This window comes from Pongo pygmaeus, chromosome 23, assembly GCF_028885625.2.
Source record: "Pongo pygmaeus isolate AG05252 chromosome 23, NHGRI_mPonPyg2-v2.0_pri, whole genome shotgun sequence".
In the NCBI taxonomy this organism is placed as follows: Eukaryota; Metazoa; Chordata; class Mammalia; order Primates; family Hominidae; genus Pongo; species Pongo pygmaeus.
Window position 1 is genome coordinate 33,579,614 of NC_085931.1, and position 17,371 is coordinate 33,596,984.

At 60.6% G+C, this 17,371-nt stretch overlaps 2 protein-coding genes across 4 annotated transcripts in view; one reads left to right on the forward strand and one right to left on the reverse strand.

Annotated features, from left to right (window-relative positions):
• DGCR2 (DiGeorge syndrome critical region gene 2) overlaps positions 1-3,008 on the forward strand; it is an 85,144-nt gene extending 82,136 nt beyond the window's left edge. For both annotated transcript variants that reach the window (XM_054469278.2, XM_054469279.2), the window contains exon 10: positions 168-3,008. In XM_054469278.2, the coding sequence (XP_054325253.1) occupies positions 168-424 (257 nt within the window). In that variant the 3' untranslated portion in view covers positions 425-3,008. The remainder of the gene's footprint in view (positions 1-167) is intronic.
• A 5,045-nt stretch (positions 3,009-8,053) lies between these two features.
• Positions 8,054-9,730, reverse strand: LOC129022929 (protein FAM246A). Of its 2 annotated transcripts, none has more exons than XR_008496604.2 (2): positions 8,968-9,730; positions 8,054-8,649 (listed from the first exon to the last, which is right to left on the reverse strand). XR_008496604.2 is itself a non-coding variant. In XM_054469295.2 (2 exons), the coding sequence occupies exon 1, from the start codon at positions 9,728-9,730 to the stop codon at positions 9,047-9,049; it is 684 nt and encodes a 227-aa protein (XP_054325270.2). In that variant the 3' UTR covers positions 8,054-8,649; positions 9,017-9,046. The 2 variants fall into 2 exon arrangements, 1 of the variants encoding a protein (XP_054325270.2); XM_054469295.2 differs by having other exon boundaries at positions 9,017-9,730.
• Positions 9,731-17,371: the final 7,641 nt, after the last annotated feature.

Here is a 17,371-nt window from a genome sequence, read left to right on the forward strand (position 1 = left end):
GCTCCTTCAAAATCTGAGGCCCGGGGGAGCCACCCAGGTCCTGCTCACCACCCAGCTTCAGGGGGGCCTTCAGGCAGGAGGAGTGTCTCCTGGTTCTGCCCAGCTCCCCTGCATCCCTTGTGCCAGGCCCGTACCTGCCTCTGACACCCCTCTGTCTCTTCCTGCAGACGATGATGCTTTTGAGCCTGCGGAGGTCAGCCTGCCAGCCCCTGGGGATGGTGGGAGTGAAGGTGCATTACCCCGGCGCCTGGAGCAGCCTCTGCCCACTGCGGGGGCCTCTCTGGCAGACCTGGAAGACTCTGCCGATAGCAGCAGCGCCCTGCTCGTGCCCCCTGACCCTGCCCAGAGCGGGAGCATCCCAGCTGCAGAGGCACTGCCAGGGGGCGGCCGCCACAGCCGCAGCTCCCTCAATACTGTGGTGTAGACGGCCCGGCCTGTACCCCAACGGTCTGGGAGCACCTGTCTGTTGTCGAAAACACCGGTCCCTGGGGAGACTTGAAAGGCCCCTGTCCCAGCCTGGACGCCGCACACTGCCGCACATCACTGGCGGGCATGCGTGTGTACATAGAGACCACAGCCCGCCTCCTGCCAAAAGAAGTGATGGCCTGCACTGAGCTTCCTTGAGGGCTTCAGAAACATGCATAGCTTTGGATCACTGTCTTCTCCTTTATAAATGGCGGAAGAGTGACAAAATTCATTCAGACCACACATGTTAGAGGCAGGGAATGAAGAAGGTACTGTGGGCCATGGCCACACCTGACGCGTCTTTGGTGGGCCTGCTCGGTGCAGTGCGCTGTCCAGAGAGACCTGCTGACCCAGTCTGGGACGGGCACAGCGGGGGCTGCTATGGTGCCCCTTGCTGGCTGCCCTTAGGAGGGGGCCTCTGGACTGTCAGTGTGGTGTAGGCAGTGGGTCTGCTTCAGGGAAGCAGCCTCTTGACTTTGCCACAACAGCTGCACTGAAGATGGCCCCCACAAGCCCGGTTGTGAATATCAAGGTGACCCTGCCCCTGGCTGGGAGCTCCCCTGGGGCTCTGGAACCTGAAGCCCTGAGAAGGAGGGCTTGGAAGGAGGTTGAGCTCTTCACTGTGTCTTTCCATCTGGGCTCTGCAGCCCAGCTCTGTGGCAGGAGGCCTGACCCCACCCCGTCAGTCCCTCCCAGCATTGCTGTGCATGGCTCCCTCAGGAAGAAGCTCTGGAGTGGGGCCGAGGCCCCAGATGCTCTGCTGGGGTCTGGGGACTGAGCTGCCTCCTGTCTCTCTACTCTGGATCCCTGGGCTCTTGCCTCCTGTTGAATTGCCCCTGGGCCTGCCCCCAGTCCCGTTTGTGCCATAAAGGGTTGCTTCATTGCAGGAGGGGTGGCTGAAACCACCATCCTGGGCTGCATCTATCTACTTAAAGTCCACTCCTTACATCATCGCCACTGCTGCACCTCAGTGCCCAGCGGCCGCATGCACACCTCCTGGCCCCTCCTCAGCAGCGCAGGGGCTGGGGGCCCTTCCTGGCACCCCTTTGCCTGACGGACCCTGTTGCCTGCTCCTGGGCAGTGGTCTTGTTGCCTGACACAGGGCCTTTAACATTTCTGAGGTTTGGAGATTAAGCGGGTTCTGTGCGATTTTTAGCACATCCATATCTCTTCTACGTTGAATGTCTGGATCTTTCCTTTGTATGTTTGTGTGTCTGTGTGTGTATGTGGCCAAGCATCTGCAGGTGAGGGTGGCACATGGGACTTAGCGGGTCAGTGGGGGCCCACTCTTCCAGGGTCATCGATGCATCCTGGGCTGTGCTGAGGCAGTGTTGTCTCGCTCAGTCTTTCCAGACCAGCAGGGGCAGCACCTGGGAGGCCTGGCTGAAGCATGCAGTTCTGTGGCGCTGCTCGGGGACGGACTCCATGCACAGTCCACTTCTTGACACATTCTCACACGGTGGCTGGAGACCCATTTTTTCCATCCCGTGTGGAATGAGAATCTTGAGTTGCCCACGGACAGACTTGACCTTTGTGCCAGAGCTGTCCAGAGCTGTGAGTTTTGTCACTGAATTGCCCGTCCCTGAGCTTGTCCTGCTGGAGCATGATGCTGGAGGCTGTGTGCGGGCAGGCTTGTACTCCCCTTGGAGAAGGGCTGCTACTTAACAAGGAAGTCCTGGCCACAAGAGTCCCCCACTGGCTGCAGAGGACGAAGCAGGAAGCACATTGTGTATCCCATGTGCACTGGGACAGGGCAGCCAGGTTCCAGAGCAGAAGGCATGTGCATTATGGGTGCCAGGTGACCAGTGAGGGCCCGAGGACCATGCAGCAGAGTCCCCCACGGGCCTGAGTCTGAGAGCTCAGAGGGTTCCTGCTGGGCCTCAGAACTGTGTGTGCGGGACAGGGTGGCTGGCACAAGACGTGTGGGACTGGGATGCTTCCTTTGGGGACCAGAGGAACATTAGGGGCCGGTCAGACATGTAGGGGGCAGTGAGGAAATGGGGTAAAGTGGACCATGCAGGCTGCAGAGGGTGGGCCTTGGGCTGGCCAGGGGTTGCTGGGTGGCCCCTTCCCCATGGGCCTCCACAAGCACTCAGGCCATTGGCACGTTGGGCCAGGCAGAAGGTCCACATGTCAGGGCTGCCTGGAACACCTCTGCCACTGTGGCTCCAGGAGGCCCTTGGGGGCATGAGGAGAGCTGGACTCGCTCATCTGTCCTTGCACCGCCATCCAGAATGCCCCCTTTGCAAGGCCTGCTGCAGCCCCCAGTCTGACCAGCAAGTCCCGGGGTCACCCTTGCTGAACCTTGTGCTCCAGGGGTCCTCCTCCCCCAGGACCACCTTGCCACGGTTTCTCAGAGCCCAGGTGCCCTCTGACCTGCCATGTGGAGGTGGGATTTGATACTGTACATTGTCTTGATGCCTGTTTTTTTATGTTTTCCTTTCATTAAGGGTTTTTAGTTTTTGGTTGGGTTGACACTAACTTTTCTTAAGATGCTGTGAGAATCATTTCATCCAAATGCCAAATAAACTTGTGTTCTGGAAGAGGCACGGTCAGTCCTTGGTGTGACCCCCACGGCTGCCACAGGCTAAGGTGGAAGAGGCTAGGTACCCACCTTTCAGCAGAATGCTCCTAGGGTTTGCAGCCCGTGCAGGCGTCCATCAAACCCCCTGAGGACCAGGCAGAGCTGAGCCTGGAGCCCCCAGGTGGGATGTGCAGGGAGAGCAGCAGCCCTGAGCTGCCTACAGCTATCCTGCAGCACCCAGCCCTGCTCAGGGCATTGGCTGCTGCCTTGGCAGGTGTTGCTGACGTGCACAGGATCCACATAGAGGCAGGGCTGCTTGACACCATCTGAGAGCTAGCATGGGACGGGGTGGTAGGGCAGAGCTTGGAACCTGGCCATCAGCCCCATTTCCTCTAAGCTCCCCTCATCATCCAGGTGGCTGGAAACAGCCCCTCCCTCCAGTCCAAGCCACCTAGTGTTACAAAGTAGCCTAGGTCCTCTGGGGCCTCTTCGCTCATGTCCAGCAGTGCCATCTCTAGGTCTCAGAGGGTAGGGGTCCAGGAAGTGTGATTGCATGCCCTGCTCTGGGGGCACTCCAGGTGTGTATACTGGGGGGAAGTCCTGTGGCCGGACACAAGAGGGGTCAGGGTTAGGAAAGGAACTGGTAAGTCCCTTGGCAGGGATGGGAGCCTCAAGGATGTGGCCCCTCATTTTTTATCCCATCTGCTGGGGCAGGAGTGGAGTGGTGGTGTTGAGTCCCGGGCGCACAGGTCACTGTCAGCACTCTGGACAGAGCCCCGAGCCCTGCCTCTGGGTAGGGGCTGTCTTCCCATCCCCAATGTGGGTAGGGCCCTGCCCTCTGGCGATTGGAAAGAGGAGTAGGGTGCAAAGAAGTCCCCTCCTCTGACCTCCTGCAGGGCTCCATCTTGGCCTGGATCCGCAGGGGGCCTGGGTAGGAGGGAGGCTGTGGTCTTGGGATGGGGTGGCAGTTCCGGGCCCACAGTGGGGCAAGAGACATCCTACACCTTCCTCCCATCCTTGCCCCGAAAGTCATGGGCGCTGGGGTCCAAGGTGCCCTCACTATTTGACCTTTCTTGCTGGTGGCTTTGGTGTGTCATTCTGGTCCCCAGCCTCTGCTTCCTGGACTGTAAGTGGAGATAATAGGTCACCCCTCCCCTGCAGGATTAACCTCAGCGATTGTTGCTGGCAGTCAGTGCAGCCCTGGGACCAGAGCACACCTGGGTGAGTTTGGAGCACTCGCTCTCTTCCTGGTGGCCCTGCCTGGGCACCGACCCCTCCCATCCTTTCCTCAACAGCCACGCCCCTAGCCCAGCAGCCTGGCTCCTCCATCTAGCCACTTTCTAGTCCTTCCTAGCTGCGGCTGCCACTGAGCCACGCGCACCCCTGGCATCATGCTCGCCTTGCGGTGCAGCTGGTGTGGCGCAGACTCTGAGAGTGAGCACCAGGACTCTGCCCGTCTGGTCTCCAATCTACCCTCTTGCCATGCTCCACCACCCCTTAGGTCTTGCCACTGGGAGTGGGGAGGGACTGGGGAGAGAAAATACTGGGGTAGGGGTGACAGGAGAGAAGGTTCTTCACTGGCCTCCCCTGGCCTAAGCCCCTGGCCTACTTCATTCTTGGACCCCAGCTGATGGGATGGGGCTTGGAGAGGGCCCAGATGACTGGCCCTCAGCTCAGTCTCCTGCCCACTGTCTCTAGAGGTGCCTGGTGCTACGACTCCCAGGACCCCAAGTGTGGTGAGGACAGAGTGTCATGTGAGGCTGTGTGAGATCAGTCTGTGTCCTGGGGCCACCAGAGCATGTGCCAGTGGTGCAAGAGTGGCCAAGAGACAGTCTGCACCCTGCACTCTGTGCTCTTTGCAGGTTTCCGTCTGTAGTCCTCTGCCCCAGTAGACTAACTGGGCATCAGGTGCAAGTGCGTGACTGTCCCCCTGTGTGTGAGTCTGGGCCTGCTGTGATCGCTGGTCCCGAGTCAGTCAAGGCTGGTGTGCCTGTTACTGTGGCCAGCCCAAGCGTGTGCATGTGATAGAGGTCCCAGGGTGGGTGTGCAACTGTGTGCCGGAGACCCTTCCGCCTTCATCTCACCATGGGGCAGCCAACCAGGAGACTAGATGGATAGGTCAGATGCAGGGTACAAGAGAAGGGGGGCGCTGTGACCTGTTCAGGTGTGGGGGAAGCAGGCAGCTGGGTTTCCTGAGGCTGGGCTATCCTCTGGGTGTATGGGGGCCACTCTCTGCTGCACCCCCAGGCTGCTTCCCTGACCCCACCCCAAAGGCCCCAGTCCTTGTTCCCACAGTCCCCACCCACTGGAAGAAGCTGGCCCCTGCCTGTGGGGGCCCAGGCCAGTCCCCCATCGACACTGACCTTCACAGGGTCCGGCGGAACTCTACCCTAGGGCCCTTCATCTTCCAAGGCTATGACTCAGCACCTCCAGGCCCTTGGACCCTGGAGAATGACAGCCACACAGGTCAGCACCCTGTGGTCAGGACCCCTCCTAGGCAGGGGCAGGAGCCCCACACAGGGCATGAGAGCTCCTGCATGTACACAGGGACCAGGACCCCCTACACACGGGAGCTGAGACACCCTACAGGGCCAAAAACCCTCCACAGGGGCTAGCTTCACATGAAAGGAGCATCCTCACACAGCAGTCCAAATGCGCCCTCTATGTAGGTGCCAGGTCCCACCCTACAAATCACAACCAGCCATGGCCCCTGAGGACCAGGAGTCAGGGTCTCTGGCAGGGCCAGGATCCCTGACCACACACAGCTGGGCTCAGAGCCCCACCCCAGGAGGGCTGCCCTCTGCCCTCTTCCATGCCGTGCTGGGTGTGGGGGGGGAGGGTTTCCCCTGCAGTCTGTGGAGCTCTGCTCTGCTGACCAGCAGGAGCCCTGGACACCATGGGTTCCATTCCATGGAGGCAATGGGGCCCCACTGGGGAGCAGCCTGGCCTGAGGAAGGGCCTCTGCTCATACCCTGTGCCCTAATGGCAGAAGGTGGGCAGGTGTTGAGGTAGAGAGGGTGTCGTGTGCCTCCTCCCCTTCATTGCTACTCTGAATGGACACTGATCCTCAGAACCACCTGGAGATTTGGGAGGCTGGGCTGCTGTTGCCTGTCTACCGCGCACTGCAGCTGCACTTCAACTGGTGGGGGGGCCCGAGGCGAGCAGACTCGGAGCACAGCCTGGACAGGCAGTGCCAGGCTATGGAGGTAGACTCGGGCACAAGGTCGGGTGGCCGGAGTGCTCCCACGGAGGTGAGAGAGAGCAAGGTGGGGGCAGCTGGGTATCTCCCACGATCTGTGCCTCCCCCCAGATGCACGTGGTCCACAGTAACACAAAGTACCAGAGCATGGAGGAGGCGCCACACCATGGTGATGGGCTCCAGTGCTGGCAGTGCTGCTGGCGGTGCTGCTGGCGGTGAAGGCGGGGCTGTGATTCTATGTATGTTTCCAAAAAAGGGGTCCATGGGGATCCTGGAAGTGGACAGGCCAGGCCTGTGGAGTCTGTGCGGGGATCTCTAGGGTCTATAGGATCTGTGTGGGAGGATGGGGCGGTGGGAATGCCTGAATCGGCAGGGCCAGTGGGGGCGAGAACCCTCCAGCCCATTTCCCAGATGCCAGATGCCTCCTGCCACTGGGAGCCTCCTGCTTAGTGTACCCCAGCCGAGTTCCCTCTTCAGAGACTCCCCCACTCAGAACCCCTCGCACTTGGAGCCCCTCCCAGGAGCAGGACTGTAGCAACACCAACTTCTGCGCCATAGTGTCAGGCTTGAGGAAGGTGCCTGAGCCGGGTGAGGAGCCACCGGGTCGTTTTCCGGCTCGGGGGGCGGGGGTTGCTGGGGATGGCGCCAGCAGGGCACGGGGAGGCTGGTTCCAATCCCCCTCCCTCCGCTGCCCGGGGATCTCAGTGAATCTGATGTCCACCTTCCCGCTGGCGTCGATGCGGCCGAACACCTCGAGCTACTATCGCTTCGCTAGGTCGCTGACCCCGCCTGACTGCGAGCGCGCGGTGCTCTGGACCGTCTTCGAGGACCCCATACCCATCCGGTGGGTGCAGGTGAAGCCACCGTCCCCCCTCCCCCCGACACCCCTCACCGGGCCTTGTCTGGCTCCTCCCGCAGGCGCTGCCCCTCTTCCACCCCGTTTTGATCTCTTTGCCCTGCACCCTCAGATGACCCTGTTCCACACCGTGCCCCAGGCTGGACCCTCCCACTTTCACCCCATACCGCTCACGGATAACTTCCGCCCACAGCAGCCTCTGTTTTTTTTTTTTTTTTTGAGACGGCGTCTCGCTCTGTCGCCCAGGCTGGAGTGCAGTGACATCACTGGAGTGCAGTGAATCTCAGCTCACTGCAAGCTCCGCCTCCCGGGTTCACGCCATTCTCCTGCCTCAGCCTCCTGAGTAGCTGGGACTACAGGTGCCCGGCACCACGCCCGGCTAATTTTTTTGTATTTTTGGTAGAGACAGGGTTTCACCGTGTTAGCCAGGATGGTCTCGATCTCCTGATCCGCCCGCCTCGGCCTCCCAAAGTGCTGGGATTACAGGCGTGAGCCACCGCGCCCGGCCCACAGCAGCCTCTTAAGGGGCACGCAGTATTGGCCTCCCCCAGAGCCTCGGTCCCCGCAGCAGACCCCCGCTCTTCCCCCACCCTAGCAGGTGTGCACTGTGCTCTGATGGGCCTGGGGCTCAGCTTGTGGTTCTGTCAACCGTGGGCGACCCTCCTTGTGAAATAATGAAATAATGCACAGAGTGACCTTAGCCTAAGGTGGCCTGGAGGGGGTGGGTGCGTGAGCTGGCGCGGTCCCCCACTGCAAGATGGGCATTTCCTGCCCTAATCCCGCTGAGGCCTCAGTGTGCCTGTCTGTTCCGTGGGAGCCCTCTGAGTGACCCTCTCCTACCTTACCAGAACCCGGGCCTCTCCAGGTTCCTCTCTGAGGGAGAAGGGCCCCCACCCTCATCCTCAGGGTGAGGATGTCTGAATCCCCTGGTGTCTGAATCCCCTGGTCAGAATCCCCTGGTCAGAGGGAAGGAGAAAATCTAGCAGTCAGAAATTCCACCATTAGACCAAGATTACATTATTTTATTTTAAAACTAAGCTGGGTGACCAACCCAGGGACACTGTGCTCTGCTAAATGATGACTCCAGCTACATTTCCCGAGGCCAAGAGATGAGAAGCTGCTGGCTCCAGGCTCCGCTGCAGGCTGCCCTGGCTGAGCCGGTGCTGGGCACCGCGGAGGGCTGCCTGGTGTTCCGAAGCCATGCCCCAGTGCCTCCCCGGGAGTTCTGCTGTGGAGTCTGCGTGGAGGGTGACTCTGGAGAGATGTTTGTGTCCAGGTGGCTGCCTGTGGTCTGGCTAAGTAAAGGGGTGAGTATTCTTGATGTCACTGTCCAAAGCAAAGCTGGGTCCACGGGACACAGACTAGGTGAGGCTCTGTGCCCAGGTGATGCTGTCCAGTGAGAGGGGGGTTGCAGTCAGAGTGAGGCTGACCGGAGGCCGCTGTCCAGGTGGGTGCCGTGTGGAATGTGATTACATACTGGTTGACACCGTCCTGAGGGACATCACCAGCTGCGTGTCTCAGCCGCCCTGTGTCCCTGGGTTCTGTGCCCTTGTGTGTGGTTTGACACTATTCCAGTGCGTGGAGACCCTGCCTCCTCACTGAGACCTTGAAAGAAAAAGAACCTGCAGTCACTCCAAGGAAGGGGAGTCTCGGCTGTTCCCCTGGAGGCTGACCCAGCCCTGACCCAGACCCAAGGCCCAAAGGCCCAGCTCTGAGGTCCAAAGGGGCTCCACCCCGTTCTCTAGCCGGACTCAGGCTCTGGCAAGGACCCCGGCTGCCATCCGCACTCCCCAGACGCACGTGGCCCACCCTCCGCCCGTCCCACGCCCACCCCCTCCCTCCAGTACCGGAGCCCTAACTGGCGGCACCCGGGCACCCTTCTGACTCAGAGCCACGCTCCACGAGGGGGACCGATCTGCTCACTTGCCCCGTCCTGGGGGTACCAGAGTAGCCAGCGCGACGCCTTCCGCACCTCGCCTAGGCTGCCCTTGTGCGGCCGCCCTCAGTCCCCGCCACCTTGCGGGGCCCCAGGCGGCACTGGCATCTTCTTGTGGTTCTTCCTGGCCGGGGCTCGGTGCGCTCCGCCTTCTGCTGGGCCGTCCGGGGCGTCGTCTGAGGGCCTGGAGGCGGCGACCAGGGCGCTCACGGTGCCGAGCGTCCGCAGCAGGGTCGGGCCGCGGGGCGCGGCGCGGGGGACGGCGCGGGGCTCGCGGCGGGCAGGCGGGGACGGCGGCGGCGGCAGCAGCAGCGCGCGCAGGGCGTCCAGCTCCGCTCGAAGCTCCGCGCGCAGCGCCTCAATCCCGGCGCCCAGCTCCTCGCGCACTGCGGCCAGGCCCTCCTGCAGCCGCCGCTCGCTCACCTCCAGGACCCCCGCCGGGTAGGTGGCCCCGCCGCGGGGCTCCCCGCATACCGAGCACACGGAGCCGCGGCTGTGCGCGCCGGTCCTCTCGCCCGCGCCCGCGCCCGCCGCCCCGGCCCCCGCACGCTCCACCACAGACCGCGAAGCCGCTTCGGCCCGGAGCTGGCCGCGCAGGCGAGCCCGCCGGCCCGGGGCTCGGGCGTCTTCCTGGCCCGGCCCATTGGATTGCGGCCCCGGGTCCCGCCGGCGGCCCGGGCCGCGCCGCAGCACCTCGCTGGCTCTGTACGCACTACGCGCCTGGGCCCACGGGCGGCCGGGCTCCGCCATCCGCCCTGCTGCCTCCACCGCCACCAGCGCCCGGGATGGCCGGGAGCCCCAGGCTGCAGCCTAGCGACCGCTGGGGCCCAGGCGACGCACCGTGGAGGGGGCCCGCGGGACGGCTGTGGGAACGACCGAAGCCCTGGGGGTTCCGGCCTGGGGCGCAGGGAACCCCGGCAGGGCCGGGTCCCGGGCAGCCCGGTTTCCAGGGGACCCTGCGGGAACGACGACGTTGTGGGCATGGCCCAGTTTCTGGGCATAGGTGACATAGAGCATCGCCAGCCAAAGACCAGGCACCACCCGCTAGACACGAGTCACGAACTGAGCTCACATTTTACACTGGAAGCTACTGTCTCCAGCATAGTCAAGGGAAGGCCAGGAGTGGTCGTGGACCCCACAGCCCTTTTCAATGGCTCAGGGCGACGTCCTTCCGTAGTCCAGGCCATTATCTCCTCACCCTGTCCCCTAGTCCACACAGCTGGAGGAATCCATCCAGGTGGCATCTCCAGCCCCAAGCTGCTGGCCCTTCCATGCGAGCTCTTCAGGGTCTCCCTTGCTCTCCAAGGCGGCCCGCCTAGGGCCTCTGGAAATCCCTGGCCATCTCAAGCTGGGTTTTTTTGTTTTGTTCTGTTTTTATAAACAGGATCTTGCTGTGTTGCCCAGGCTGGAGTGCAGTGGTGCAATCATAGCTCACTGCAGCCTCTGCCTCCTGGGCTCAATCGATCCTCCCACCTCAGTCTGCTGAGTAGATGGGACTACAAGTGTGCACCACCATGCCCGGCTAATTTTTTTAATTTTTATTTATTTATTTTTTGGTAGAGATAGGGTCTCACTGTGTTTCCCAGGTTGGTCTTGAACTCCTGGCCTCAAGTGATCCTCCTGTCTTGGCCTCCCAAAGTGCTGGGATTACAGGCATGAGCCACCATGTCCGAGTCTGTCTGTGTCTTTAACCTCCTCTAATCCAACAGTCTTCTTCATCCTTCTGGGTCTTTGCATAGTTCCTCTCCCCCCGACCCCCGCCATTTTCCTGGTGGCTCACACTTTTCCCACTTAGGTAGGGAAACGTTCCATGACCGCCCCATCCCACACTGGGGACCTCGAGCCCCTCCTCCACAGCACCCTGTATTTAAATGACTCTGTTTTCCATCCACCCACTGTGGGGTCTCTGAGCCCAGGGCTGGGTCATTTCTCCTGGGCCGAGTGCGGCACTAAGCATGCTGAGTGCTAGCCTTCAGAGAGGCCAGGCCCGGGTGGGCCCCAGGACACAGCTATCAGTGGCTGTCTTGCCGTGGAGTGAGTGGATGAATCAGCAGGGCTGGGATCCTCTCCCATTCTACAGTAGGAGGCTGGGGAGAGGAGCTGGCCAGCCCGTCCACCTCTGCAGCCTGGCATCTGAGGCCCTCATGGCTTCCCTGCTTCCCCTGCAGCCCATCCACCCTCTGTGGAGCCCTCACTACTGCACCCTATTCCTTCTCACCCCGGTGCCTCTGCATAAGCAGTGCTGCCTGTGGCTGCCACAGGGCCCTAGGTACGGGCAGAGAGTAGTATCCCCCACACAGCATGCTGTTCTCCCTGTACCCCCAGGGGCTAGTTAGCAGGCTGGGTGCCCTGGACCCTGGGGCCTCCCTCAGCAAATTGTGGAGGGTGGCCTGGCATGAATCCAGGCAGGTCTGGGAAGGGACATGGCAAGACAGCCCCTGGAAGCTGTGTCCCCGGGTCCACCGGGGTCTGGCCCCTGCGGGTCAGTGCACATGTGCATGTGTGGGTGGGGGGGATTGAGGGGACCGCTAATACTGTCCTCAAGCAGCTGCTGAGGAGAAGGCTGGGTCCCTCTAGTCATGTTCATCCACTCAATCACTCCCTGCAGCCCGTCTCTCTGGAAGGTGCAGGAGGAGGTGAGAGTTGGGCACTCTGTCAACCCCTCAGACTCCCCCATTCCTGCTGAGTCACCCGTCCTCTGGGACCTCCAGCATCTGGCTCTACTGATCCCTAGAGCCTCATTAGCCATTCTCTCCCTCCCCCCAGTCATTAAAACACTGCCAACAACAGAGCCCTGGGTTCTTTTCCCTGCTGGAGACGGGCTGTGTGACCCAGGGGCTGTGCCCTCTCTGAGCCAAGTCTTCACCTGTGAAATGAAGAGATCTCTGAGGTCCCCAGGAGGGGTGATAGGGAGGCCTGGATGGTGGAGAAGGTGCAGGAGAGAGTCCAGATTTGCAGAAAGAGCTGTTAGTTTTGTGATCTCTGCCTGGAGGTTTATGAACAGGCTGGAAGAGAAGCTGAGCCTTTGCAATGAGTCCAGATTAGGGCTTGTTCCTGCAGGGGCTACAGATGTGGGGGCTGGCACATGTGGCAGAGGGTCCCAAAGTCATGGGCACAGAGAAGACAGGTTGGCAGGAGCAAGGGCAGAATGGGAGCGGGGTCCTGGGGACCCTGTTGGGCCCTGAGGAGGACCGCAGAGGTGTCGGTGAGGGGTGGACAAGCAGGCGTGTCAGCACAACTCTGAGCCCCTGAGCTCAAGTGCAGGGATGGCCGTGAAGCAGATGATGGGGACCCTGGCTTGAGCTTCATAGGTAGCGGGGCTGGGGTGGACACTGGGGACTGGCGGAGAGGAGATGGGATGAGGGCTGGCCAAAGCAGTGTGTCCCTCAGGGAGCGTGGCAGAGCGGGGCGCGCACACAGGTCTGCTCTCCAGTTCCTCCGGGAAGTTCCTCAAATTCAGCCAGCCCCAGCTGCCCCTGGCACAGAGGAGCTGACTGAGGCTCCAGTGCAGGACCTACTCCTTCCCCTCCTGTTCCCTTCAGTGTGCCCTGGGCCAGGGGCCAGGCACGGTGGGGGTGGGGAGGCTGGCTGTGCCTGTGGGAAGCCACCAGCTCCTAGGGCTGTCCCTGGGCCCAGGCTGTAGCTCTGTGCATGCAGACGTGCAGGCTGGGTGGGCGACTGGCCACCTTGCCCCTCACTAATGCATTCACAGTGGGGGGTCAGAGGAAACTCCAGGGCTCCTCTGCTTAGCTTGGCCAGGGGTCCCGATGGGGCAGTCTCTCCGTGTGACTTAATTGTCATCCCTTTTGTGCTCTATGGCTATTAAATAAAACTTGGCAGCCACCTTGGCTGGAGGTTTTATGTCCCAGAGCCCAAGGGCAGTTGGGAGCCAGGGGAGCACTCAGGGCCATGCGAGCTCTGTGTGTGGGAGGGGGCTATGGGGGCCTCTGAGAGGCGCTGCAGGGACCCAGCAGGGCAGGGGTGGAGGCAGAGAGTGTGACTGTAGCTTCACGGTCATCAGAGTGGATGTAGAGATGCAGGCAGAGTCCTTGAAGCTGGCTCAGGGGTCTGTGTGGGGAGGGGGCACACCCAGCAGGTGCCTGAGGGTAAGCAAGGGAGGCAGCAGGGTCTTGGAGCTGCCTCCCAAAGGTGGTGGGGAGCCCCAGGAAGAGCAAGGAACAGGAGCAGCCAGCAGGTACGGCTGATCTGCCCTGAGGTCCCGGACACACTGGTCGGGACAGGAAGGCTCATCTTGGAGCTGGTCCTGGAGGGGCCATGTGGGTCACGGCCCCTGGCCCTCTGCTCAGACCACAGAGCACAGGACACTTGTCCAACCTTTGCTGTGACTGTGCTGCTTGCTCTGGGAGCAGCTGCTGCTGGGCCTTTGGAGGAGGAGGGAGGTTGGCCTGGCTGGGGCCCAGCCCCTGTGCCCAGCCTCTTAGAAGGGGAGGTGATGGTCCTTTTAGGCCCCAGGAGTGCAGGCTGCATAGTGGGGCCTCTGTACACATAAGCTGGCAGGTCTGGCTTGGGCTTTGCTCAGGACATTGGGTACTGGGTTCTGGGTTCAAAGGCCTCATGAAAACACCTAGCCTCAGTTTCCTCACCTGTCAGGACTAGTGGCTGGCTGGGAGGGTGTGTGTTACCATGGCAGCGGCCAGCTTAGTCTACTCTAGGAGACCTTGCCTCCCAGACCCCTGAGCTGACCTCTTCTTTGAGAGCTCAGAGAGGAGAATGACTTGTTCCAGGTCTTACTTCAGGGTCTGGGGCTTCCTGTGGGGACTCAGGCACACCTTGTCCCTGAATACCCCTGCCTTGCCCACTAGGCCCTGGAACTGTGCCCCGGCCTCCTGTGGCACTGGCTAGCCAGATCTCTGGGCACCGTCCCAGGGCAGGTGGCTCTGCAGGAAGCCAAATGATTACCCAGCAATGGCCTTGCCTGATGTGGGTAACGAGCTGATTACCTGGTGATGACCTTGTTTGTCTGTTCCTGGCATCAGCAGCCTCAGCTCTCCCTGCAAAGAATGTCTAGCCTGGGGTGGGTCTGACCAGTCTGTGCCACAGGCCCCAGAATCCCAGTCTGCACTGCATGGGGTATTGGGCCTGCCAGCATCTACCTGTATGCGCCCTGAGGGCCCAGACTCAGTCCCCAGTGGGAAAACTCCGGGCTGTTGACGGACCCCTCCCAATTGCACAACCTGAGCAGGTAAGCCCTGACCCACTCTGGGCCTCACTCTCACCACAGCTGGTGACAAAGATTCTCTGGTCAAACTTTATTTAGGCTCCTGAGCCTTCTCCTAGGCACATCTGAGCACTTCCTTATAAACTCTAGTTTTAGCAAAAATCCTGCAAAGTCAGTTTAGCGAGAAGCCCCCGATCCTTGACATCTGATCGGGTTCCCCCTCTGTCCCCCAGGTGTGGTCTGACCATCCTGGCTGGCCTTCAGCAAGAATCCTGTTAGGGGAGTTTAGCCAGAATTCCTGGCTGCTGATGTTTCCTCTTAGTCACTTTCCATGCGCTGCCCCGCACCCTGCTCCTTGACTGTCAGATCCCACTTGCCCATGCTGTCTTCGAGGCTGAGCCCAATCTCTTACCCACTGCAGAATCTCATCGCCATGGTCCCTTATACCTAGTGACATGGTCCTGAATAGTCTTCCCTACAGAGCTTTAGCAAGTGTCATTTTTCTTTTTCTTTTCTTTTCTTTTTTTTTTTCGAGATGGAGTCTCACTCTGTCACCCAGGCTGGAGTACAGTGGCGCCATCTCGGCTCACTGCAACCTCTGACTCCCTGGTTCAAGCGATTCTCCTGTCTCAGCCTCCCGAGTAGCTGGGATTATAGGCACCCGCCATCATGCCCAGCTAGTGTCGTTTTTCACTGAATTATTTTTTTAACAGTGGGGACTAAAGAGGGTCCGCAAGCAGGGCTGCTGCTGGGCACCATGGAGGGCCGCCTGGCGGGACACGCCCGAACATACAGGGGTCCTTGGGGGCTCCCCTTCCCCTGCCAGCTGGGCTGGGGTCTCTGTGTCAGGACTGTCCTCACCACCACTTGGGGATGGACCTCCACTGTCATCCTAGGGAAGGCCAGGGAGGGGAGTCTACATGCTGAGCGGGCCTGCCCGAGGCCTCTGCTATCCCAATGCAGCCCCCAGTATTTAGACCTGCCCCCAGTGACCTGCTCCCTCTTGCCCATCATTCCAGGAACTTCCTGCTCCACGCCTGCGCACATCTGGTCCCGAGGCCAGCTCCCCCTGCTCAGCCTCAGGACGCAGCCACCCACCCTCCCAGGAGCGCCTTCCCTGCCCCTGTGGCTTCCTGCTGGCACTCTCTGCACTGGGTACTTCCTCCTGGTGTGTGGGGCCCTAGTCTGTCTCCTGTCGGATTTGACTTCTACCAGAGCAGGGACCTCCCTGAGTCCTCATGGCCCAGAAAAGTGCCCAGCATGCAGTAGGCACATCATAAATACCTGTCTACTATCATGTGGTGAAGTGAGTGAAGACGTCTCGTTAAAGATGACATTAAAGAATAGGGCATAGGGCTTGCCATTCAGTAGGCACACAGTACATGATGGCTTTGTTATTTCCAGTCTGGGGTTGTCTTCATGCCTTAGTTTCCCATGTGGCCTGATAGGCGGGGCTCAGCTGCTGGGCTCGCTGTGTCTCTGTGCGCCTTGCCCAGAAATGCCTGAGGAGGGGCAGGGTCCTCATCTCAGCCACATCCAAGGGGTTCCCAGCCCTCTGACCTCGAGGAGCTGTGGGAGGCGAAGGCTGCAGCTACCCTGCAGCACTGCAAACACAGGCTGGGGCGGGAAGGGGGGTACAGAAGGTGCACACAAGGGGCAGGGGGCAGGGAGAGGGTGTGCACGTGGGACCGGGGGAGGGAGAGGGTGTGCACATGAGGTGGGAAGGGAGGGAGAGGGTGTGCACATGAGATGGGAAAGGAGGGAGAGGGTGTGTACATGAGGTGGGAAGGGAGGGAGAGGGTGTGCACATGAGGTGGGGGAGGGGGAGGGTGTGCACATGGGACTGGGGGAGGGAGAGGGTGTGCACATGAGGTGGGAAGGGAGGGAGAGGGTGTGCACATGAGGTGGGAAGGGAGGGAGAGGGTGTGCACATGAGGTGGGGGAGGGGGAGGGTGCACATGAGGTGGGAAGGGAGGGAGAGGGTGTGCACATGAGGTGGGAAGGGAGGGAGAGGGTGTGCACATGAGGTGGGGGAGGGGGAGGGTGTGCACATGGGACCGGGGAGGGAAAGGGTGTGCACATGAGGTGGGAAGGGAGGGAGAGGGTGTGCACATGAGGTGGGAAGGGAGGGAGAGGGTGTGCACATGAGGTGGGGGAGGGGGAGGGTGCACATGAGGTGGGAAGGGAGGGAGAGGGTGTGCACATGAGGTAGGGGAGGGAGAGGGTGTGCACATGAGGTGGGGGAGGGAGAGGGTGTGCACATGGGACCGGGGGAGGGAGAGGGTGTGCACATGAGGTGGGGGAGGGAGAGGGTGTGCACATGAGATGGGAAAGGAGGGAGAGGGTGTGCACATGAGGTGGGGGAGGGGGAGGGTGTGCACATGGGACCGGGGGAGGGAAAGGGTGTGCACATGAGGTGGGGGAGGGAGAGGGTGTGCACATGAGATGGGAAAGGAGGGAGAGGGTGTGCACATGAGGTGGGGGAGGGGGAGGGTGCACATGAGGTGGGGGAGGGAGAGGGTGTGTGCATGAGTTGGGGGAGGGAGAGAGTGTGCACATGGGACCAGGGGAGGGAGAGGGTGTGCACATGAGGTGGGGGAGGGAGAGGGTGTGCAGAAGTAGTGAGGAGGAAGGAGAGGGTGTGCACATGAGGTGGGAAGGGGTGTGCACAAGAGGCGGGGGGGAGGGAGAGGGTGTGCACATGGGGTGGGGGGCACCAGGCTGTGGCTGCACCTGGACCCTTACCACTCCCGCCCACCCCATGGAACCCCCTCTGAGCCCTTACGGCAGGTGGGGGTGAGGAGCTTAAGTATAGGTCTCTACCCAAGATTTGCACCAAGTCATGTCAGTCACTGGTGTACATCCTTTTAACTGACACCCACATCAAGGTCTTTCCTCTACATCTTCCTGTCTCAAGATGAGAACGCTTGATGGTGGTTAATTATTCTCTTATGTTACGTGTTTACTGGAGTGTGTGACAACACATGAAATAGCACATAACATCTACGTCAGCCAAAAGCATAAGGACTGCCTGTCTACCCAACCAGCATTTATCCCTGTATCAGCGCAATGCTTCACTCCCTTCTCTCCAGATGGGCCTGATTTGTATGTTTCTCTTGCTTTTTATAGATGTTTTTCTAAGTATGTGGTATCTTGAAACAGCATAGTTTGGCTTTGATTGTCTTTAAGTGTTATAAATAAAAATGGTATAC